At 44.9% G+C, this 25559-nt stretch overlaps 1 protein-coding gene across 4 annotated transcripts in view; it reads left to right on the top strand.

Annotated features, from left to right (window-relative positions):
* ASTN2 (astrotactin 2) overlaps nucleotides 1-25559 on the top strand; it is an 821466-nt gene that overhangs the window by 371268 nt on the left and 424639 nt on the right. For 2 of the 4 annotated variants that reach the window (XM_036915513.2, XM_057498978.1), the window contains exons 8-10: nucleotides 8655-8739; nucleotides 9242-9316; nucleotides 10115-10240. In XM_036915513.2, the coding sequence (XP_036771408.2) occupies nucleotides 8655-8739; nucleotides 9242-9316; nucleotides 10115-10240 (286 nt within the window). Of the gene's footprint in view, nucleotides 1-8654; nucleotides 8740-9241; nucleotides 9317-10102; nucleotides 10241-25559 lie in introns of all 4 variants that reach the window. The other 2 variants (XM_036915512.2, XM_036915510.2) reach the window with 1 other exon arrangement.

The following is a 25559-nucleotide window of genomic DNA, read 5'->3' as shown; positions in this document are numbered from 1 at the left end:
TGAGGGTCATATGAGTCAATAGCAATAAAGAACTTCCAACACCACCTGGCAATTAGAAATCTCAGCATTCCCTCTTATTAATAGTACTTCCCCTCTTCACTGGTGTGCCCCTGACCTTGGGGCAGGGTTTGAGGCTCTTTCCTCTGGTTCCTGTGGCGCACACTTCTCTCTTCAGCCCAGATCACACATCGTGTCCATTACGTATTTTCTTCTTGGAACCCCCACTGGCTTATCAGCTTCTTGAAGACAGATGATTGGATGGATTCATCTCTGTGCCCCACCTGCACCATGCTGGCCACAGAGGAACTCGAGAGAGAAAGAAAAACGATCAGTTAGTCTGGCCCAGAAATGGGGCAAGAGCTACGTGGGGAGGAACTAGCATAGCCGGGAGCCCTGGAAAGGAGTTGCAGCCAAGCGGGACAAGGGTACCAAGCCAGGAAGGCCATGTGGCCTCAGGGAGCCCAGCCTGGACAACAGTGTTGGCGATGACAGCCGTGCTGGCAGTAATAGTAATAATGGTGACGACGACGACAGCTTCCACTTACTGAAGGCTGCCTCCATGTCTGGTGAGGTGGTAATTGCTTTTAGTATGTTCCCACCAGTCCTTGTGACAATTGTCTAAATTGTTTAAGGTGTCCATTTTCTGATGAGGGAACTGAGACCCAGAGAAGCACCGTGATGTATCCAGGCTGCTCAGGTCATAAGTGGCAGACTGAGGGTTCAGCCTCAGGTCCCTTTGATTCCCAGACCAGGGCTCTGTCCCTTTCACCAGGCAGTGACCTTGGCCCCCACCCGCTCCTGGGTTGATCTCAGAAGCTTGAATGATACAAGCTCTGGAGTGAAACCCAGCTCTGTGCATCTGTGTTTGGAGTCCCTTCTCGGTCAGCGGGGACAAGAGCCTTCCTAGTTATTGAATCCTACATCTGTAGCAGTCCCAGGCTGTTAGATTTCTTCACTGGCTTCTAGCCTCAATCAGCCATAATTTTAAGGGAGTCTCTTACCCACGTGCTCTTCTCCTGGACACAGATTTGTAGCTAATTGTGTGTGTGGTACACTCAGGGATGGAGAAGGCTAGGAAGAGAGGGAATGCAGTGCTGGGGAGGGCCTGTCCTGGCTGAGACCCTGAAGCTGGGGCCCTAGTGTAGCCTGGCTGGCAGTCCTTCAGAGCCCGGGCCATTCCACGTGGGCTGCCCACAGGAGCTGAGCCAGGGCCAGTTAATCCCCATGTAGCCTTGATTAAGGTCTCTGATCTCCATGAGACCCAGTCACCAGCCTGTGCCACCAGAACCTTTCAGCCTCTAATTTTTTTCTTTCTCTCAGAGGCATGGTGATGGATGGCAATGAGGGGCTGGCAGCTAAAATGCAGGCATCCAACTTTGCCTGAAAAGCTTTGGGAAGAACAAGACTGAGAAGTCTCACTCCAACTCTGTATGGAAAAACGGGGCATCAGAGAGGCTAACAAGAAGTTGCTTAACTGTCACTGAGACTGACCTCCTCACTGGAGAGAAAAAGTGAGACCCTGGGAGGGTGGGGATGTGCCCCAGGTCCCACAGCCCATGCGGCCAAGCAGACTTCTAATGAAGTCTTTCTCACTTCATGGAGGCCCAGAGGACATCCTCATGTCGCGTCCCTCCAGTCATGTTTCTCTGCCTCCTGAGCCTGTATTCTCCCAGCTCCCACATCTGCCCTGCCTTCTGCACAATTCCTAGGGAAATGCTGACCTCAAGAGACAAGACCAGAGCATTTAGAGAAAGAATCGAGGACTGGCATTTGAACAAGGTTTGGAAGGGTATTTGGGGATCTCTGAGTATTAACTACTCATTATACAGACGGGAGCGGGGAGGCCTAGAAAAGTAGAGTGATTTGCGCAGAGGGCAGAGGGCTCAGCGCTGTGAAATGCATTCCCTGCTGACACTGCCTACCACCCAAACTGCCCACACGATCCCATTGCTTTACAGAAGGATCATTTTACCACTTACTTCTCCCTTCTCCTCCTCCTCCCTCCCAACCCCTGGTCTCTCCCCTGTTGAACACACTCCTCTCCAGGTCTCAGACCCTGCTGTGCTCAAGGAGTGGGATCAGGGTGGGTAGTCAGCAGGTAGGTCTCAGGTGGCTCTGTTCTTACCAGTAAACCCAGAGGAAGTTAGAGCAGCAAAGGTACAAGGGAGGAAGAGTGATTCACAAGGTTGGGAAGGTTGGGTGGGGAGCAGTCATGAAGGGCTTGGAACATTAGACTCGGGTATGTGAAGGCTGTCATGGAAGCAACTGGACACCGTGGAGAGGACTGGAGAGAAGCCACGGGTGCAGCTGTTCTTTGAAAAGATAACCATCCATCAGTCAGATTGATGGAAGGGAGGACACTGAAAGCAGGTCATCAGTGATAAGACTTTTTCAACAGTGCACATGGAAATTTGGTGCCTTTCTGAGAACGCAAGACAGATCAATAGTGTGCAGTGCCTGCACCAGGGCAGCCGCAGGGGTAACAGATGGGTCTGAGTGAAAGCAAGGAGGTAGAATCCATGGGACTCGGGTATCATTTGAAATGTTGAGGGTAAAAATAGAGTCTAGTCAGAGATTTTTCTACAGTTCCGGATTTGGGAAGAAGGCAGCACCATTATTCATATAGGTGTGAGGTGCTTTGACAGCTTGTGTTACACTAATGCTGTTTAACAAACAGCCACATCATTTTATTTCAATGTGAGTGGAAGTTTCAAAGACCTGACTCTATGACCTTGGGTGACTGACTAGTCCAATCTGAGCTTCCAATAATAACAAAATGCCAAACAGCTATGATGTTTTCTGCAAGAAGAAATGTGCCAATGTGCCAAAGACTGTGTTGAGGACTTTTCAGATACATCACTGAGATGAGGACACCAGGATCTTCCTCCTGGTACTAGTCACAGTGTGGTAAGCAATGACATGTCACTGTCTTCTACCTCTCCTAGCACAGAGCTGGCCCCCAGTAAGGTTGTGCCCAGCCCATGCCTCCCCAACCAGGTGCCTGGGCCTGAGCTGGGCTGCAGTGACACAGAAGTGAAGACGCCCAGAGGGTGGCCCACAGGGTCTGAGTCAGTCCAGGGAAGAATGCCACGCACTTTAAATGCTCTCAGGCCCCAGGGAGATGTCTTTCCAAGCCACGGTGACAAGAAGAGTAAATAGGAAAGTGAACAGCAGCCAGTGTCCCTAGCCTGTGAGGATAAGTGATGACTGAGATGGAAGCAAGTGAAAATGGAATCACAGGACGATGACAAGGAGGGAGCAGGGGAGCCAGACAGCTGGGCAGGCTTGGGAAGAAGGCTTTGCACTTATCCAGCACACGCATGGGCAGGTGATGAGTTCCTCTGAGCTGCGGGGACAGAAGAGACAGCACCCTCTGGCTGATGCCCTTGTCTAGACCTGAGTGTCCTTCAGTAGGCAGCACCATAGACAAAAGCAAGACGTGCTGCTGGTTCTGGGTACATGGGAACCAGCTGTGGTGATTATTCCATTCAAGCCAACTACCCTGAATTTACAGATAAAGAATTGGGAGTCCCTTTAGCTTTGCAAAGGGCATATCTTGAAATTGAGACCATCCTTCATCTAGAAATCGCTAGATGCTTTTTCTTTCCACTAAAACAAGATGCTAAATTGACCCCTTCTGTCCTGGAACAATAATAACAAAATGCCAAACAGCCGTGATGTTTTCTGCAAGAAGAAATGTGCCAAAGACTGTGTTGAGGACTTTTCAGATACATCACTGATCTTTCCAGAAGATCAATGATGTCAGTCTCATTACAAATCAGGAAACAAACTCAGAGAGGTGAAGCAACTTGATCGAGTTTTTACAAATTCTAAATGGCAGATCCAAGATTTGAATCCCAAACAAGATGATTGCCAGGCTCACTGCCGAACTGTTTCAACAGCCCACCAGCCTTGCATGATTAATGTGGAAGCGCTGTCCACTTTGAAGTGGTTTAGGAGAGCCCCACACAAGATAGGCTCAGATTGTTCAGAATTGAGGGATTCTTTTGTTTTTACCCAAGAGTTTATGAAGTGAAAACACATGTAACATAAAATGAGAACTCCATAAATGAGACCTAAAAGACATAAAGGGTAAATATTTTTAAACCAATGAAACTCATCTATAGCTGATAATGCGGAGTTCTAGTAACTAACTTGATGACAATCTGCTTAATTGAATTCCCTTATGGGAACCACTTTAATGAAGAGATTAAACTCCTTTTCAAGGTCTGCATTATCAATCACATATAAATGTATGTTTTAAGTCTGTGAAGGATATTTCAAATTCATTATGTTTAAAAAAATGTGTTTGCAAATGTAATACATTCTCATTATAGGACACTCAGAACTATTAGAGGAATACACAGGGAAGCACAGGTTTCTAGAAAATGGTGCTTGGTGTATTGAAATATTGGGATCATTAGTGAAGTGGAAAGGATGCTGAAGTAGTAGCCAAAAGTCCTGGTTTCTACTCCTGACTGGCCCAGAGGCTGGTGTAGTGATTTGGCCAAAGGTCTTTATTCTCTAAGTTTATGTTTCCCTTTTTGAAAAAAAGTGGTGGGAAGATTTGAACTAGATGATCTTTAAGAGCTTTTCCTGCTCTGATGTAAAATAGAATTCTATTTTAGACATTCCATCAGCACTTGTGTTTACACTTTCCATTTCCTTGGCAAAAACCTGTCATGGATGTAAGAAAGTTTCTCCCAGTCTTCAGCAGAACCGTCATTACTATAAATGAACTCAGCCTGAATTTATGAGAATTATATTTATGCAATCACTAATTCATTCATTCATTCAACAAATGAGTTGCCTACCGTTTATGAGGCACTATGTTAATTACTAGTGTATGGGAATAATTAAGAAAAGGTTTCTGCAATCCAGAAACTCCCAGTTTAGTGGGGGAAAACAGACAAACAAAAAAATTGTTTCCCTATCTAATTGGTATAGGCATTACAATTGTGAACTATATATCCTCCTTTTTTTATGTACCAGACCATGTAGCAGGGGCTGGGTATCGTGGTGAACAAGATGGGTGCAGTCCCTTCAAGGAGCATCTGTATGAGGCCAGGGCCATGGGGGCTTGTGCTTTCACCATCAGCCCCTGGGAACCATGTGAGCCTGTGTTGCTGGGGAGTTGTTCTCTGACAGCCTGGCTGCCCTGGGTATGCAGAGGCAGAATTGAGGAAAGGACTCACCCGGGGAAGGGGTTAACCCTCAGCTCTGGCTGACACAGGCTTACAGCTTGCAAAGAGGAAATGTTGGTTGAAATAGTAGAGAGTTAGCTGAGCCAGCAAAATGGGAAATAGAAGTCAATAAAGCCAATAGCCTCGGCATTGATGGAACTCCTGCTGAAGAAACCTGCCCAACTGCTAAGAGTAATCACCACTAAGACTGAAATAAATGGTGTCCAGAAAACCAAGGTTAGGGATTTGGAAGGGCAATGCCAATGACGGATACTCACCGGCACTCAGAACTGATGAACATCAACTCCAGCTTTCCATTTTGCAGATGGGGAAACTAAGGCCCAAGAAGGAGAAAATTACTTAAACAGTGGATGTAGAGTTAGTATGTCAGCATATACCAGAACCTAGTGGCCATCTGGGAATGAAAGGGAGAGAGGAAGTTCATTCATTGAGCATCTCAGTCCTTGTCTGCCTGAGCCATGCACTTTACCCTTCACTCCTTCAAAGTATTCCTACAACAGCTCCATGGGAGTGGCATTACCATCACTCCCATTCTATTGGTGAGAAGACTGAGACGGCAAAAGATGAAGTAACTTCCCCAAGGACACACACCTAGAGAGAGAAAGTGAGGGTGGAGCCCAGCCTTCATACTTTCCCTCTGCCTTACTTCCTGTTCTCCAGGCAGCCATATGGGTGCCTCCAGGGTGGATGCCTCTCGTTTGCAAAAATACATATTTGTTGTATAATGAGCATCAGTAATTAATGATCCGTTCTGGGGCAGAAATTTGCCTAGTAAGCACACACCACAAGAAAGAAAGAGAAAAAGATAGGAGCATCCTTTCTCCCTAAAGATTTCTCATTCCCCCTAATTTTCCCAAAAGGAAGGAAAGGAGGAACACTGGCCTGTGTCCCGCCCTGCAGGGTCATTGTTAGGAGAGACAGAAACCTCCACTGTCCCTTCCCCGACCGGCCTTGGCCACTCCCCCAAGACTTGCTGTCGCTTTGCCAGAGGTAACCAGAGGCAACCATATAACTTCTCCCATTATGAATCATGAGGCCTGTGGTTTGTGGCAGATCATAAATCAGTCCTGGGAATCTCGAGGACAAATCCCAGGACTTTTAATATTTAATATTAGACATGTTTCAAAATAGTGAATATTTCATGAAGGGGCTATTGCATTTTAACACATTATTAGTGATTCCTACTGCTCCCTCCCTTTGATAAATTATTCTCACCCAAATTTCAAGGATCTAAGCCCTTTGCCTCCATTTTCCTTACCTCTGGCAACCATTGGTCCATTAAGTTGCACATACTTGCAGCACACATGTTTGGTGGGAAACCCCAGGCGTGCTGTTGGACAGAAGATTGACAGAATGCACTCCTGCCTGCAGGCAGCCCCTCCTATTTACCAGGTGCCCAGAGGAGGGGAAAGTAGACCTCTCTCTCCTGTCTTTCAGCAGTCTTAACTCTGAATATTTTTAATACCATCTCTCTGACCCTTTCTCCCCTCCCTGTTCTGTCTTATTACCATTTTAGTTCAACCACCATTTATTTATTAAGCCCAGGCTGTTCGCCAGATACTTGCTAATGCTGGAGGTACAAAGATTTCAGCAGCATTATAATGTATAAACCAAGCTGGAGTGTTTTCTTTAACCCTGAAAGTGCTTTGTATAAGGTCAAGTGCGTTAACATTTATAGTGAATCAGTGAAAACAATAAGGTTGTTTGAGGAACACCAACATCCTGAAATCAGGAGTGATGTTTTGGTAGCAAAAGGTTGAAAAAATCCTGATTCAGGAGACAGGAGTTATAAAGAACAGGAGCTTATCATTTGCACCTTGACTCAGTTCTGTTATCCTCCGTGGTGAACAAAAGATGACAGGAGATGGGCTTTTTTGTTTTTTATTTTGTTTTTATTGTGAATGGGGCCTGCCTAAAATAAGTTTACCTGGCAACTGGGGTTAATGGGATGATGCTCTCCAGTGTCCTAAATTCTCACCTGTAACATCTGAGTATTTAGCCTTCCTTTTTCATTAATAAAAAGATGCGAATATAGTTTTAAGGAAAGTTAAAATCTAAAAGCTGGCAAAGCCTCTACGTCTTCCCTACCAAACTGTACATTTTTGAGAAATACGATTTGGAAACTTTGGGGTCAGGCCAATCAGAATCATTGCAGAAGTGAAGAATTTCAGGTTCATCTGAAAGAGTGTGTGAGTGTGATCAGCAGAAGATGAGGGAAAAAAAGACAGCCTGACAGCAATCGTCTGGAATGTATGAACTATCACAGATAATTACTTGTTCAGCCCACTGGGTTGGGCATCTACCCTGTTCTAGGCAGGGCGTAAGCCAGGGCAGATCCTCCTAGCACTTCCCAAGGAGTGTTGTACAGAACACTAACCCAGCAAGCCTCCCAAAGTGAAATACGTTTGGGGAAGACTGCATGCCTGTCTTTCCCATGAGGAATTACACACCACTCTCTCACGAACAGTATTCTGTTTCCCAAAAATTTAACTTATGGAATCTATTTTTGGTAAATCATCTGTGAACATTCCACAAATACACCTTAGGGAAAACCAATAATTAAGGAGCAGGGCTGAAGAAAGCCAGAGGGTAGGACAGAAAGCTTCTGAAAACCCTGCCAGGTTTCTGAACTCTGAAGATTTGAGACATGTGATCTAAAGATCAGGAAAGGAGATATGTGGTGGCCACCCAAAAGGCACTTGACCAAAGGGAGAATATACTCAAGTCAGTGGTGGGTTCTAGCAAACATTCATGCCACCAGGCATAAGATTTGGACAGAGAAAAAATGATGCATGGGCACATGGATGGATAGATGAATGGATGGATGGTAGGTAGATGGACGGGAATGGAATGAGAAGGGAAAGGAGTGGATGGGAAGAGAGAGGGGGGAGCACCAATTAACACAGACAACAACAAAGCAAAATAAAATCTGGAAATGTTAGGTGAAAACAAATTCTCCCAAAGGATGAAATCAAAGTATCTTGGAGGAAGTGGCCTTTGATTTGGGGCTTATGGATGAATGTGAATTGTTCTTTCAGGTGGAGAAAATCCCATTGTCTGATTATACTTCCAGTGCAAATGTACCTTATCACAATTTAAATATTCAAAACAGGGCCTCCACTTGTAGCTACCTAGTCACTTCCTGTCTCCCTCATGAAACTGTGAGCCTGTCAGTGTCTGGGTCTCACCTTTGCCCTCTGCATCCCCAGTGCTCAGCAGAGAGACTGGCAGGGAATGTGGTCAGGGCTTGTTGAGTGAATAAGAGTGAAGGATCAAATGAAAAAACTCTTTAACAATCACAGTGGCAGGTTGACCAGAACAACCTCTTCCCACGGGCCTTTTCTAAAACTAGGCGGTTCACTTTATTTTCTATGAAAACAAGGGAACCAAGGGAGAAGCTGGTTTGGGACAGGCAATGTTTACAGGACCCTTTTCCCCTTTTTCTTACAGGAGAGTGCAGCTGTCATGAAGGCTATGCCCCTGACCCGGTTCACAGACACCTGTGTGTGCGCAGTGACTGGGGACAGAGCGAAGGGTGAGTGGCAAAGGACACTGGGGCAGAGGCAGTGACTGGTTTTCTTACGGGAGGCCCCAAACAGCTCCACAAAGAGGACTTTTTCTCTGCAACAGCTGTATTCCTGCAAAACGTGGTGGGAAGTAAATCCTGTGTCCCACTGAATCACATGTTGGTATTAAAGGTACATCATTGGTGAATATTCGAGAGAACACAGGCTGAAGTGTAACTTACCCTCTCAAACTCTTAAGTAGTCGATGAACACTTACTTACATGTGCTGGTGAAGAGAACCAGGTTTTTGTCCATAAAGTCCAAAGCAGACAAGTAGATTTTAAAGTGCTGTGTCTGTCTGTGAAACGGAGACAGTCTTTTACAATGTGAATAGTCTTACTCAGTAATTACATCCATGGAAGCTGGTTATCTGTAAAGCTCCTCTTAAGCAGTGTCCACAAAGGAATCCCACCTGCTTCTGACTAATGCAATCTCATATCTCCTTTTCTTTCCCCTCTCTTCTTCCTACAGACCTTGGCCTTACACTACCCTTGAGAGGGGCTATGACCTGGTGACGGGGGAGCAAGCCCCTGAAAAGATTCTCAGGTGGGTCGGCAATCCTGCTAGGGCATGGTGCTAGGGAATGGAGAAGGGTTTGACAGAAAGGCGTAGTCATGCATCCTTAATGGTGGAGCCCGTGAGCCTCTAGGCAGCAGTGAGGACAGAGTAACTCCCACTGGCAGGAAATGTATCATCATGGCCCACGTTGCTATGGGAATCTAATTCCCATTTATCTGGCACCTAGACCTACAGATTCAGATACTTAAACTGAAGAAGACATTACTGATTATCTAGTCCAGCAGTTTAAAAATATTCTGTAACCATAGACCCTTTTCCTGCCATCTCCATGAAATCCTGTGTGAAACTTCAATACTCAAGCTGATAAAGACCTACAGCAAACTAAGTGGCAGAACTGGGAATGAGATTTGGGTTCAAACTGATTGAGAGTCCGTGGTCTTGACCTTTGTGCAGACTACACACGCTGACTTCGCAGTTGCTTATGGAACTCCAGCTGGCTGTTGGGACTGCTTGGGAAAGCAGTTAAAGATTTAAACTGTCCTCACAGTGTACCAGGAGTTAGGACCTGGACTCAGGAAAAGAAAACTGACAATACAAAGCAATGCATAGACTAAATGACTCACAGATTTAAGAAATGGCCACCCAAGTCCGAGCAAAGTTGGCCAAAACTGTGTCTTGGACACAAAAAATGCAGGGGACTCAATTAGGTGGGGAAGTAGTAAAGGTTCCTAGGAGGGATAGAAGAGGGGCCCCTTTTTTCTGTTTTCTCTCTGCTTCTCAGGGAGATCCCCAATGGAAACTCTTACATTGCAGGTCTACTTTCAGCTTGGGCCAAGGCCTCTGGCTTCCTGTCAGCAAAAGCTTCGTGGTTCCGCCCGTGGAGCTGTCCATCAACCCCCTGGCCAGCTGCAAGACAGACGTCCTCGTCACGGAAGACCCTGCAGATGTCAGGTAGGGAAGGCATCTCCAGTAGTTTATACCAAGTAGCTCTTGGAGAACTGGAAGCCCCACTGCTTCAGAATCTTGAGAACTTCTGCGAAGAAGTGCTCTTCACGCTGTTGAAGTAGGCAGCTGCCTTGTAGATGGTATAAAGTAATCGTCAAATATGCCATGCTCTACACTCCTAAAAGTGTCCTCCATTGGTGGGCCTCAGTGCCTTCTATTTCAGCATGATTACACTACTTTTGGGTTTATAGAAAACATAATAGAGGATAACCCTCTATCTGGCTCATCCTGAGATCATTCATTATGAAAGACCATTACTTAATAGTGTATTGGCGAGTCATGAAGGTGACAGATTGGAGAATGAGATGCTTTCTGTTGTGACTCTGGTACTGGGAACAGACTTTGGGCTAATCCATAGGTTCTAAATATACAAGTCAAATTTACTTGTCTTTTACTCATGAAAGGATGGAGACTACATCTTATACATTTTGCACCTTGTAGTTAACTTCATCATAGACTTACTCTACTGTGTTCTAATTAGTTGCTTAGGTATCATTCTGGCCCATTATGTGGCAAGTCTCTCAAGGTCAAAGAAAATAACTTACTTAGCTTTTTAAGACCCAGTTCCCAGTACATATTCAACAGCTACTGAATGTTTGTTGATTTAATTAAACCTGTAGTCTTAGATCTGATCCTAGCACTGACCTGGAGTTTTTTAGCAGAGGCTGCTTTTTCCCCCCTCCCAATTTGATTAAGGGAAGCATTCTAGAAATTTAAATGTCACCAAACATGATTTTACTTTTGGAACTGGCTTACACGCAGCATTCTGACTTCTGGACTGGCATTTGTAGTCATGCCCCTTCCTCCTACTCTCGGTGACTATTATTCTACCACTGCGTAGCTGGCTTAGGGCCATTCTGAATTAATGCTTAATCAGTATATCCCTGGCACCTTGACTGGAAGCTCCTAGAACCCAGCTCTCCTGATTTTTGGTGTGTTTATTCTCACCTTCTCAACTTTTCATGGAGGAATGAAACTAACATGATTTTTCAGGATGTTAATGTTTCCCCAGAACGGTAGTTTTAAAAGGAAATAAAGTGGTAATTGCTAAGAACTAAGATGGTTCCATACACACACAGATTAATTCATAGCAGACTGCCATCATTTCCATTTTTGGTAGATTTGAAGTAGCCTTTAGTAAAACATGTGCTAAGGTTTCTCTGCATTACGTAATTTAAAGATGGTGCAAAGACAATCTGGTTGAAGGACTATTCTCATACACACCAAATGACCTTACTGAAATCAGCAGAAAGCAGAGGGCTTTGGTAGCTTTCCTTAGAGTTTTGTACTGTTGACATTAAATTAGTGATTTCAGTGAAGTTACAGGTGTCAGGCTGGCTCATAGTAACACCCACTCTGGAGTTGAACAGATCTGGGTTCGAATCCCATCTCTACTATGTATGGGCTGTTTGATCCTGGGCAAATTCAACTGGCTAACCTTTCATTTCTTTGTAAAATGGGAATAATGACAGTGTCTTCCTCACAGAGTATGATAATAATAATAACTCATATCCATTGATCACATCCTACGTGCCAAACACTTTACTAAGATAACCTCATTATATCCCTACATCAACCCAGAAGGTGATGATTTTAAAGATTAAAATCTTAAGGATTAAATATTATTTTCATTTTAAAGATTAAAAAGGAAGTGCTTTTTCTAGTATGTGATGAAGCTGAGCTTCAACCCATGATTTCTTCAGCTCCAGACCCCATGTCCTTAACTATTTCACTGAGGCACCTCCCAAGAGTTATTGTAATGATTAAATAACATAAGATATGTAAACACTGGTACATAACATGCTCTCAGCATTACATTATACCAATTTTAGGTGAATTCTCACTGCAGTAGAGTTGAAGTAGAAAATGGTGATTGTGGGGAAGTCAGAGTTGGGAAGGTTGTGTACTGTATCATGCTGCTCAGAATGACTGCAATCCACAGGATGACTCAGTTGCCTTTCTGATCTAATCTGAATTACATTAAATAACAAGCCAGCCACAGAGGGACCCAGAATACTGTCCTACAGGGACTGTAAAATGTCTTTGGAAATGTAAAAAAAAATTGAGAAAAGCATAAGTACTAGCATTCACTTCAGGGAGAATACTGTATGTAGTTGGAAAGAATACTACAGTAAGTTGAAAGGGGTGAGATCTCCTAGGGGCATGAGCCAATTACAGTTAGATACTTCTGAGCTCCTGCTAAGATGCTGTACCCAGTTCTGTAGAGAGAGTGCTTGCACCCAGGTACGCCCAGAGCAGAGGTGCTCAGGGTGAGAAATGGAATGATTTTCTACAGCTGTGGGTCCTTTTCTCAGCCCTTTCCCCATAAACCTCTGCTTTAAAGAAAAGTTGTACAGATATTTGAAGATTATTGGTTTGATTAGGGCACTAAATTATTATCCTGTTTGGGTTGCCCACAGGCCCTTACTCTGGGCTTGGAACAATGGCAGACACATGCTTAAGACTTGTCTTCATCTTAGTGCACACGTGTGGATTGGTTTCACTGCAAGAGGGATGAAAGACTGCAGTCATCAGCATTCAAAAGGATCTGTGCTATGTAGGTTGAATTTTCCAAGCTGCACTAATAAACTTTGTTTGACATGACATTGCTAGGCAAGTGCATCGTGAGTGTTTAAATAATTAATAAGTTCCAATCCCATGCAATGTTAGAAATTAATTAATAATAGATCATAATTATAGACAGCCAATAATAGGCCATAGAGTCGCAGCAGAGAAATCAGAGGAGAGACTGCAAGGAGAAGCAGAGTCAGAAGCAAAAAGATTAGCATTCCAGTAGAATTGGTGACAAAATGTAAGGTGCTTTCCCAGTTGAATTTTTTTTATTGTTTTTAGTCTCTGACAGATAATTAGGAAAATATGGAATCTCACACTATGGAAGGCAGAGTAATTTAGCAGTACAGGCTCTACCCACTTGGGTGGCTAAATTTAAAACAACTGATGATGACAACTGTTGGTGAGGATATAGAAAAACTGGAATTCGTGTACCTTAATAGTAGGCTTATAAATTATTATGATCACTATGTAAACTTATTGGGCAGTGTCTATTAAGGTTGAATGTCCACATATTGTTTAACTCATCAATAACACTCCTAGTAATAAATGTACTGCTAACAAAGCATTCGTTATTCTAGTATAGCATTTATTTGCACTTCCAAAAAGCTGGGGGAAAATCCACAAATGGCATCAACAATAACAAAGTAAATAAACATGTTATAGGATAATCTGACAATGGAATACTATTCATGATGAATATTAATGAACCCATCAACCATACACATGACCATTAATGAATCTCACAAGTAGAATCTTGAATTATGTAAGACATAAAAGACGCAAAAGCATATATATGTTTCTATAACAATCAGAAACAGTAAAAACTAGTATATGATGTTAGTAGAGAGGATAGAAATTCCCTCTGGGTGATGGACAGGACAGTGGCTCAGGGGAAGCACGGCAGGGTTATGTGGTGCTCATCATACCACATTTCTCAATCTGGGTGGTGGTTATATTGGTGTCCTCAATCTGTAAAATTTCCTTAAGCTGTACAGATATGATTTACACATGTTTCTCTGTGTATGCTATATTTTGATTAAACATGAAGTTTATTATATGAAGTAGTTCTTTTTTTTTTTTTTAAAGCATAGGCTATGGAGCCCAACTGAGTTGCCTGAGTTCACATCTCAGCTCCACCACTTGTTTACTGCATAGGCTTTTCTGTAGCTGTGTTTCTCCTTGTGAATCATGTGGATAGCAGCCTGCCAGGTGGGGGTATGGTGAGAATTAAGTGATGTGATGCACCGTGAGGCCCTGAGCTTGGCACGTGGTGAATTGTCCAGAAGCATTAGTGTTTCTGTTGGTCGTTATAGTACAGGGTAGTGTGTTTTTGTTCTCTTTCTCTTTTTAATTCTTTGTCTTTTGCTGAAAGGCTGCATTCAATCTGTGATGCATCTAAAAATCAATGGAGTCTTGACAGACAATCAGAGTATTGGCCACTCACATTAATCCCTTTGTTGTGGGTTTTGGAGAAGACATATGAATTTAAAAGTCTGGTACACTGTGCTAGATCTAGTGACTTTATGTACCAAGAAATATTTGCAGAATAAGGGAGCACATGTGCAGTATACATAAAGTGCCTTGTAGCACTGGAAAACAAAAATTCCTAAGCAAAGAAGGTAGGGAAGTATTTGCAAGAGAGAGGACATTAGCAATTAACCTTGAATTGTGGATAAGTTTTGGCTACGTGAAATCTAAGGTGGGAGGGAAGGCTTTCAAGTCTTGAGGTTGAAGGGCCAAAGAAGAGACTTCTCTCTTCTGACAGCTCCCATTTTCCACCTGCCCCAGCAGGAAGCTGCTAGAATGAGATTTTTAGCATTCGAGCCACTAATGATGTCGGCTATGAAGGTGGAAGACTGAGAGCTCTGATTAAACCGCATACGGATCCCTTTCAATTCTGAAACCTTAGCTGGGCCCCTCCTGTGTGCCAGGCACTGTGCCAGGGAGCTTAGGTATACAGAGATGAATAAGGCCCACCTCTGCTTTCAGGAACCCCATTCTAGCAAGGAACGTAAAACAAGACACTGACTCGAGAGATGAAATAAAAAGATGCTTGTGGAGAAACAAGCATGGCAAACAACACTTCCTGCTACACACTGGGCTTTCTTCACAATTTCACCTGGAGCTGGTTCTTCTCATGAGAGAGATATGAGAACAGCTATTATAGTTGGAATAATAATCATCCACAAAGCCCAGCTTTTAGAACCCCTCAGTGATTTTTCTATGATCTCAAATCAATGAAAATGAAATGGCAAAATACTGTTAATTCCTGCACAATTTTGAAAGAATAATGGGATATCAGGTTGCAAGCTAGCATGGCTCACTTGGTGACATTTTTCACATTGAATTAGTTCAGAGTAGAATTAGGAATGGTTCCTTGTTCTTTTGGCCTTCCAATTCCAAGCACTAAGAATTTATTGAACACCTACTATGTGCCAAGCTAAGTAACAGAGATATATAATGGCGATATGTTAAGACAAAGATTTCAGTGCTTTCAAAGAAATAAAATTACAAACAAAGATATGATATTCTGTGGCCACTGAAGAAGATAGAGGGAAAGTTCAAGGCAGAGACAGGACATGAGGGAAGAGGCGAATAAACTCATTGGGGGATGGAAAGGAAGGCCTTACAGAGGAGAGAACCTCTGAGCCATATTTAGAGGTATCAGCAGGGAGTCACTAGGTCACTGGTTCTCAAAGTGTGGCCCCTCAGCCAGCAGCATCAGCACACCTGAAAATCTGTTAGAAAGGTAAATACTGGGTCCCCGTCTGTTGTAGACTGATAATGACCCCCAAAGGGATCAGCTCCCAATTCCTAGAACCTGTAAATGTTACCTTATTTGGAAAATGGGATCTTTGCCGATGTGATTAAATTAAGAATCTTAAGATTGGTTGATTATCGTGGATTATCTGGAGGGGCCCAGAGTATCATCACAAGTACCCTTGTAAGAGAAAAGCTCTCCAAGTGCTTTACTGAAATGATCTCATTTAATCATCACCCATTATTTGCCTCATTCAATGCATAAGGAAGCAGAGGCGCAAAGCAGGCATATAAGTTGCCCAAGGTCACACAGCCAGTAAGTGCAGAGCTAGGATTTGAATCCTGAGAACCTGACCCCTGACTCCATGCTTCTCATCTCCAGGCTGTGATGCCTGGGCTTGGCCTGTTTGGGGACATTCGCCCACATCCCAGATCAATCTCTGAAGGCACAAAATGCTCTGATGAGCCAGACTTGGGTCACCGAGTCACCCCTGAAGCCCGCAAAGGTGGGGGTACCTTTGCCATGTGGATTGAGATTTCAGGTAGGATAGCTCCCCCTGGGGGAAACACAGGACAGGCAGCAAATGGATATCAGACAAGAAAAAAAGGGCCACAGGTGTTGTTTCTATGGACAAGGCATGAGTCTTGAAGTGGCCTGCCTGATGAGGGGAGTTCGGTTTGATGTGTCTGGAGTGTAGTGCCAAGGGGCATGCGGCAGAGGGTGCAGTGAGAAGAGGGAACAGAAAGTGTGGGCTATTTTCTCCCTCCTCCCCTCCTTCGCTCAGCTGTGGGCCACCTGGACAGCAAGGACTCTGAAGGCACTTGAGGATAGTGTTTTCACTGTGTCAAGGGTCCCCAGCAGGCACTCCAGTGCAGACGCTCCAGATACCAGAATCTGGCTTTGCCGGGCAGTACCTGCAGTCAGATACAGGGTCATCTGCAAACGAGGCCCGTCCGTCTCAAGGTGGAAGCCCCATCAGAAGCCGTCTCGGCACTTGCTTGTGGGACAGATGCTGTGCTGGCTCTAGAAATATAAAGCCCAGAAAAGGAAGGAATAAGACTAAGAGTATAGGCAAAAATCCCACAGACCTTGGCATATGAATCTTGGCACCAGTTTATGACCTGAACTTTGTGGGTCAAGTAACTTGTCTTCTCCAAGGCCCAGCTTTCAAATAGAAGATAGAGATCATTGTGTGTCCCTCAGATGGTTGTTAGGATTGAGTAACTATAGAATAACTAGCGCAGCACCTTACATGTAATTGGTGTTCAAGGAGTGGGATGTTTTAGAAGTTTTAGTAGGCACTGTACTAAAAGTAAGGAAGTAGCCATTCAACGCCGTGGGCTAGGTGGTAAAAGATGGAGTGCATGGCACAGCAATGACCTGTGTGTCCTTCCTCTTGATCACTTTCAGCTCCAGTGGCAGAGGTAAGGGAGGGCGAGAGAGAAGGACATCAGGGTACAGGAGCCAGGCAGGAGAGAGGCTCAGGAAGAAGATGATGCATTACACAGGGCGTCGGCATGGGAAGCCTCGGGCAGCCTCTGGGGGAATCCCTCGATGGCAGGCTCTGTATCATTTAATAACTCTAGATGCTTCCTTCCTATTCAAGGTGAGTAAAACTCAGACTTCCTGCCTTTCCCCACAACCTCAGCAGATCTTACTATCTTACTGTGTGTGTGTGTGTGTAGTGTAGTGTGTGTGTGTACTTGTGGCAGGCAACCTAGAAGTACATCCTAGTAGGGAGGATGAGACAGGTTGTCTTCTTTGGCCCTTATTATATAGAATCTCAACCCCATCATGCTTCCCCTGCCTTCCCCTTCTTCACCAGTTACTCACACATATGTTCCTTTCCCAAAGGCACCTACTTATCTACTTAAAACTCAGAAGACGATTGGGCAAAGGGAATGGTGAGGATTCTGGAGCCAAATTGCCCAAGTTCAAATCCCAGCTCCATTACTCACTAGCTGACCTTGGGCAAATTACTTAAACTTTCTGAGCCTCAGTTTCCTTACAAGCTTTCCTAAGCTTTTTCTTCTATAAGTATTATGGTTTCATTTCTTACATTTTGGTCTTTAATCCATTTCGAGTTTACTTTTGTGTATGGAGTTATATAGTAATCCAGTTTCATTTGCTTGCATGTAGCTGTCCAGTTTTCCCAACATCATTTACTGGAGAGGCTGTCTTTTCTCCATGGTATATTCATGGTTCCTTTATCATATATGAATTGACTACATATGTGTCAGGAGACATCTGGGTTCACATCTGGACTCTGTATTCTGTTCCATTGATCTATGAATCTGTTCTTATGTCAGTACCATACTGTTGTGATTACCATAGCTTTTTGGTATAGCTAAAGTCAGGTATAATACCCATGCGTTTCTTCTTTCTCAGGATTCCTGTGGCTTATTCAGGGTCTTCTGTACTTCCATATGAATTTTAGGACTATTTGATCAGTTCATTAAAAAATGCCATCGGTATTTTGATAGTGAGTGCATTGAATCTGTAAGTTGTTTTGGCAGGATGGCCATTTTGATGATATTAATTCTTCCTATCCTGAGCATGGGATAGATTAGATTTCCTTTATTTGTGTTTTCATTAATTTCTCTCATGAATATTTTATAGTTTTCAGAGTAGAGGTCTTTCACCTCCTTGGTTAGGTTTATTCCTAGGTATTTTATTTGTTTTGATGCAATTGTAAGTGGAATCATTTTCCTGATTTCTCTTTCTGCTGGTTTGTTGTTAGTATATAGGAATGCGCAACAGTTTTCTGTGTATTAATTTTGTATTAATCCTGAAACTTTGCTGAATCCAGTTATTAGTTTACAAAATTTTTTAATTTACTTGCCCAACATATTATGGTAGCAAGTGGCAGAAACAAGATTTGAACTCCAGCTGTTTGGTGAGAGCTCAGTGAATGTTGGCTATTGTTGATGCAGGGGGATTGTCTATAAGATTGAGGGTTAGGTTCACTGTATTTTCCGTCTTTATGTTTGTTGACCATTTAGTCCATTGAGTGTATATGCAAGTCCCTTCCATGCTAGTGGGGAAGAGGCAGACTGTGGGGCACCAGGGAGTCTGTCCAGCATTCATTCACAGACGGTCCTGAATTTGGGCATTAGCATTTGCCCTGTACCATATATCCTTCTCTTCTTTTGGGAGAATGAAGCCCCTCTGAGAAATGTTACTATACAGGCCTGTGCACTCCCTACCAAATGGATCTAGTCTGCACCCACATCTCTTCACATCCCTGCTGCCTGTCAGTCAGCCCGTAAGCCTGAAGACATATATACCCCCATTTTGGTTTTAGCAATCATAATAAAAGTGAAGTCTATTAGGATGAGTTTCTGCCCAGGCTCTGTAAATCTCTTCAAACACCATTCAGCACCAGATTTCTGTTAGTGTGTGCTACAGCCTCCCTAGTGGCAAAGACTAACTTGTTGGCTCAGGCAGAGGGCCCACAACACAGTCTCTGCTAAATGAAACTCAAATGGAGACTTTTGAATATAAATATTGAAGTGACCCAGGTTGGATAAAGAGGAACCAGTTAGCTAAGCCTCTTTCTTACATGTAGGAGATGCTAAATTATTAAAACTTTAATAAACGTAATAATAAATATTTGATGTTGAATTATAGAAGACTTTGCAGATACAGTGAAACTGAGAAACGACTTGTTATATCAGCATTAGAAGTGAAACACTTTTCATATGAGACTTTTGATGTTCAAATGGCCTTTAGATGAAAAGAGAGAGAGAAAAGAGAAGGTACAGAGAGACATGAAACTATGATTTTGTGGTAAGCATGCCAGTCTGGGGTCAGGACACCTGTGTTTGTGTCCTGACTCCACACTACAGACAGCAATAAGTGGCATTTTGGATGTGCCCAAGTAGGCAAGGGGCCTTCCACATAGCTTCCCATATGTGATCCTTACAGTCATCTGCTGAGGGTGATGCTGTTTTCAGCCACAGGTGAGGAAGCTGACATTCTAAGACTTTGAGCAACACAACTGGTGAGAAGACAAGTTGGAATTTGGATGCAAAGCTTCCTATCTCAAGATTCCACAGTATCCATCAAGCCACTGTGCTGCATGGAAGCCCTTTCTGCTCTTTATTAGTTGGGATGGTTTTGGTTTCAGGAGACAGAAACCTAACTCAATTAGCTGAATGACAACTACATTGGAAGGGTTCCCCGGGGAGGGTGAGATCAGCTTAGCCACAGGATGAGGGAGTTGATGAAATTCTATGGCATTAGGTGCCTGTCTTTCCTCGGCATCATTCTGATGGTTTCCTTTTCTCCTAGTGCACAGCTGCTACGTTCCCACTTCCACCCTGTGGCAGAGGTCGGGGAAATCATGACTCACCAACACTTCTGTGCTCTTACCACCAAACAGGGAACACTATCTTCCTTGAGCTGCAGTTCGAACAATCCTAGGGAAGGAATCTTATTGGCTCGGCATGGGTTACAAGCTCACCTCCAGATTAGTCATCTGTGATTACAAGGCAGATCACAAAGTACAGATACAGCCATGGAAGGAAGTTGGGGTGGGGGGGAGGCTAAACATCTTCTCCAACCTATGTCTTCAAAATCCTCCCGGGCTCTGTTTATCCACCTATGTTAGAAGTTAGACTAAATCAGAGATGGCAGATACCAGACATCTCACGTGCCAACTCAGATAAATGGGGTGGGGCTGCCTAGCATGTTACACTGGGAAGATTGCTGATGTTCTGGGCCAGACTCAGTTGGGAAAAGTGTCCCGATCAACTCATGATGCCTGCCTTGGGTACCAGACGGCAGTTGTGACAGAAGGGTCAGGTATTTGACACGGCTGAACTTGGTGGTACTTAGAAGGTCCTTCCAATTTTTCATCTGATGACTTGATGATTGTGTAGCCTTGTGAAATGAAAAGAGATTTTTGATTGCTGAGACGCAGGGGAAATATTATCATATGGATGGAGATATTAGGATGAATTAGAGATGGAGCTAACTTGGATACCCCATGTATCTGTTTTTATCCATCTATCTCCTATCTCAGGGAATATATTTGGATAATCTCATCTTGGTGCCAACAAGTTTCCTGAAATAAATTTCTGGCTTGAGGCAGAGTTGAGGCCTCCATATAGGTGCTTCCTCGATACTGTCTGGCACTATCATTGTCACTTATGTTAAAAATGGAACGCTCTAAACTATAAACAAAACACCCACATTGCAGTGGCCTTGAACTGCATCTTAGGGTTCCAAAGGCATGTTTAAACAATTATAAGCCTACAAACTGGAAGTGACCTATGGAGTCGTGTTTTCCATCCCCCTTGCCGTGCATCACAAGGATGGTTCTAAGTTGGTAGAATCCACTGTCTCTGCCTAAAGGAATCTCACAGCCTCCTGCCGTGTTGCCTGCCATTGTCTCACAACAATTTCCTTAGAAATCCTCATGCTGGTCTCACCACAACAGCCCAGGCTTTAGACTTTGCAAGCAGCAGCTCAGGGACAGTGGTCCCCAAGATAAGCTAAACTGAGCAATCATTTTTCTTCTAAGACCCACTCACCGGGGCTGATAGGACCTCCCATTTCCCTTGGTATATCTTTTTCTGCCAGATAAGTAGCAATCCCCCTTAGACCCAACATGCAGAGCAATGCAGTGTAGTCAGAAAGGCAATTTGGATATTTCACTGAAGAATGAATTAATCTGGATATTAGGTTTCCCCTTTCCCTCTCACTGACCAAGGAAACCAGTTTCAAAGAAGGTCCCAGCAGGAAGCAGCTGGCCTGCTCAGGCTGGGAGAGGCTTAAAAAGGGGCTGTTCACAAAGTTGGGGGGAAGTTCTAGAAAAGCAACAAGGCCTTTGCAGCATACTGTGGCTAGTGTCAGGGGGTCCGGGTGAGGGTGAGTCCTCCAGCAGAGCACGGAGGCAGGATTCCATAGAGAGTACCACCTGGCATCCAGGAGCAGGTAGGTCAAGGGACAGATAGGGAACAAGCCAGGGGAATAAATGCCCCAGTCTCATTCAGCTGCCTCCTGTTAGCCTTCTGCTGATGCCCCCTCCACCCACCCACCCACCCGTTGGCTGACGCAACAGAAACCCAGCAAAAGCACCCACTGAAGAGGTCCATTCCCATCAGCTTCCTGAAGCATGAAGCAGGGTAAGGATGGCCACTTGGGTGGTGAGGAGCACATGGAAGAGATTCAACAGAAACTCCAGGCCTTTCTGTCCTACCCTCCAGATATCCTCAAGGCGCCCAGGCCTCTCCATCTCCTCTGACGCTCCAGGCTCAGACCCTTCCTAAGATTCTCACTGCTTCAGTCCCCAGCACACTTCCATGCACATGCCCCATCCCACGTCCACACAGACTGGACCATGCCTGGGTCCTGCTGAACCCACTCAGGGCCCCCTTACTCCATCCCACAGAGACTCAGAAAAAGCATCCAAGCCATTTCACCTCATACAAATGAGCCTTTCCGAATCTGGCCATCATCCCCCCTGTGGTCTCATTTCCCACCATGTCCACGTTTGCCATCCCCTCAAAATGTCATACACCTTCCTGTCCCCATGCCTTTTCCAGTGCTGCCCCTCTGCCTGAAGGTCCTAACACTCATGCAGTCCCCTATGTACCTAGCACACTACTTCTCCATCACAGCCTTGCAGAAGTGTTACCTCCTCTAAGCAGCCCTTCTGGAACAATCCCTCCTTCCACCCACCAGGATCATAGCCCCCTGTTGCTTTGCTTATGCTGTGAGAATCTCTCTTCCTTAATTATGCAACAGCATATTGCCTCTCATTAGCGTTCATTGTTGATGAGTCCCTGCACTCTGCTCCCACCTGGTCATCTATGTGTTCCTGGAGGTTGAGGACTGAATCTTAACCATCTTTACATTCCCAGTTCTAGGCACAATACATGACTCAGAGAGTGGATACAGAGCATTTTGAGGACCCAGTTTTGTGTGGTTATGTTGGCAGAGTCATGAGGATATTTTGATGTTGCTAGTAAAATGCTCAACAAATATCTCGGTGCCATGTCTGAGCAGCACCTAACCCCTTACATGTAAATATCCGTAGCATCAAGCAGCAGCCCTATCAAAACTTCCTGCCTCACAGTGTTGCCTGTATTGTATTACAGGAACTCACACTATCTCAGGGTGGCTCCAAGAAACACCAATAATTTGAAGTTAGTAAATGTAACAAAATTTAAAAAAGAGGGCTCTGCAATTCGAAAGGTTTGAGTAATACTATGGTAAATGAAATTGCTACACTGATTTCCATGGTAGCAGCTTTCCCAAGCACATTAATATGTTAACGAAAGTCATGAATTTTAGGAAATAAAAGCTGAACACAGCAATCTTCCCAAAACTAGTGAACCAGGTGCAGGCTAAAGACCAACATTGCTTGAGACCCATTTCAAGTAATAGCATGTTAGCCCACCGAGGCTCAGAGGCTGCACAAGTTAAACCAAACATCAGAGAAAGGGATTTGGTTCCCAGTGGCCTCTTTCAAAGTACACATACAATTTTTGGGAAGGGCTTTTAAAAATGGTTAAGATAGTGAATAGTGAATTTTATATTGTATATGTATACATGCACACACACACACATGCTCAACAAATATCTTGATTCCATCATCCCCTCTGTGATTTGGATAATCTCATCTTGTGTGTGTGTGTGTGTGTGTGTATAACCACCATAAAAGAAAAACAGAGAAAAGAAATAATAAGAAAGTGGGAGATGGTTTAAGGGGAAGCAGGGGAAGCATGCTTGGCCATCCCAGTCAGTCCTAGCAAGCCCTGCCAGACACCTCAAAGACATCCCATGTCCAGAATCAGAATTCCTGGAACAGAGAGTATGGCTCCATAGTGTCTCTCTCCCCTCCTGCCCTCCAGGGCCTCCTTCAGCCCTGCAAACATCCTCCTGTGTACAAAGCTGGGGCAACCACCCTGCAATGAAACAGCCTGAGAGGGCACCTGGCCTGGATCTGGATTAGCACACGGACCGTGCCAGTGCAGGGGGGTGGGTGAACCAGCTGCCAGGGTGTCTAGTCCAGTGGGCATGAGCACAACATCTGAAGGCACAACGTCAGCAGGAAAGCACACGTTTCCATACATCCCAGCAGGGCCTGGTCTTCAGGGAAAGATTTTGGTTCCCGTGAAAGGTGAAGTAGGAGAGGTCAAAAGGGAGAAGCTCACTTCCCTCATCTGTAACTTGGGCTTTGAAGGGATGACTGCTCCCAGGGGGCGGCTGGCAATGTCTGGGAATAGTTTTGGTGGCCACAACTGGGCAGGTGCCCTTGGCCTCTAGTGGGTGGAGGCAGGGATAGTGTTAAGCAACCTCCAGGGAGGGATTATCTGACCCCAATGCCAACAATATCCAAACCCAGATTTCAGTAGTGCCAAGGTGGGGCAGCCTGACCTTGGGAGTTATATTAGACCCACTGAACAGATGAGAACATTGAGGCTCAGGAGACATGATTTCAAATTTGTGTTCATTCCATCGGACCCTTCTAGGGACCCATTTCTAAAGATGTTGGGGTATAGCTCAGATTATTAAACTGGAAGCTGAGGCATGAAGAGAAAAGCATGCATAGACTTAGCCCCAAAAAGAAAGGAGGAAGAACTGGTCTCAGGAACAAGGTATGTCCCGGCCTCTGGAGTGAGCACCAGCCTCAGGCCTTTGGAAGGGGGCTCTGCAGAGCTGGGCTGGCCAGCGCGGGCCTGCTCCCACATCCAGCACCCGGGCCATGGGGTGAGCAGAGGCCCTGACAGCAACCTGTTCCTCCAAAGTGAGCCAGAGATACCAGCCTTCCCCGGCTCTGACAGATTTCAAACGTTAAAAAAAAGTTTACAATCCCAGCCTGGCAGGCGTAAATCACAGAGCCTCTGAGCAGCAGCAGCAGACGTGACTTCTGGCCCCATCGCCATGGCAACGGCACACAGCCAGCACTTGCACAAAAGCGCTGCTCCCGCCCAGCAGGCCTGTGCAGGGCCCTAACGGAGAGACCAGTATTCCACAGAAAGGTGGTAGTCTCCAGAACTCTCTTCCCCTTTGTCTTCCCCCTGCACTGGAGCAAGGCCCTTGCTTTTTCTTTCCTCTCTCCATCCCCAGCCAACAGGTTGTTACCCACCTCTCTTCTGGGTGGAAAAGCACCTTCCTCTTTTAACCTCTCCTCCTGAAGATTTGCAGAAAAGACCCCAGTAAGAGCCTGCAAAAGATCCCGATGGGTCTGCCTGGCCTCCTGCCTGAACTGTGAGTTATGATGTCAGCTCCCAGGTGTTGAGCACCAATCCATGCAGACACTTCGCCCCCCAAAACGTTGGCAAACGAGGCCTTTTAGGTTTTCTTCTACCTCCTTAATCCAAACCATCCTCTGCATGCAGCTGGAATGGCTTCCTCGAGTTTAAAAGCCTATTTTTTACCCTTCTACCAGTCCCCTTGTTTGTTGTCAAGAAGATAAGCCCACACTTCTCAGGGAGACACACAGCCCTTGGGGATCCAGTTCTGCTTCTCTCTCCAGTCATGTCCCCACAGCACCTCCTGGAAGCTCCAGCCCTCTAGAGTGCTTTGTTTTTCCCCATGCTTCTCGCTCCTCCTGCCTGGCACACAGGTATCACCTGCCCCTTCATCTTCCTGCTTTTACCCCTCCAGCAGGGCTCGGCAATATGCCACCACCTCCAAGAAGCTTTCTTGGATCCCACCACCTTAGTGTAGGAGCCTTTCTCCATGTGTGTCCACAGCATCTGACATCCCCCTTTGTCTCACTCAGCCTCACACAAGTACTACTGTGTCTCAGGGCTGCTGTGTTCAGTGATCCCTACTCTGTTGCCCAGGTCACCATTTCCTCTCTGTAGACATAGGTAGGTAAGTAGCTCTCAAACTGCTGCATTCCGCACTGCACTTCCTACCTTTAGTCCTAACACTCTCAAATCAGTGCCCCACATGGTAGTCAAAGAGAGA

This window comes from Manis pentadactyla, chromosome 3, assembly GCF_030020395.1.
Source record: "Manis pentadactyla isolate mManPen7 chromosome 3, mManPen7.hap1, whole genome shotgun sequence".
NCBI classification, from domain to species: Eukaryota; Metazoa; Chordata; class Mammalia; order Pholidota; family Manidae; genus Manis; species Manis pentadactyla.
The sequence above is the reverse complement of the archived record's forward strand: the minus strand, read 5'-3'. Positions and strand labels throughout refer to the sequence as shown.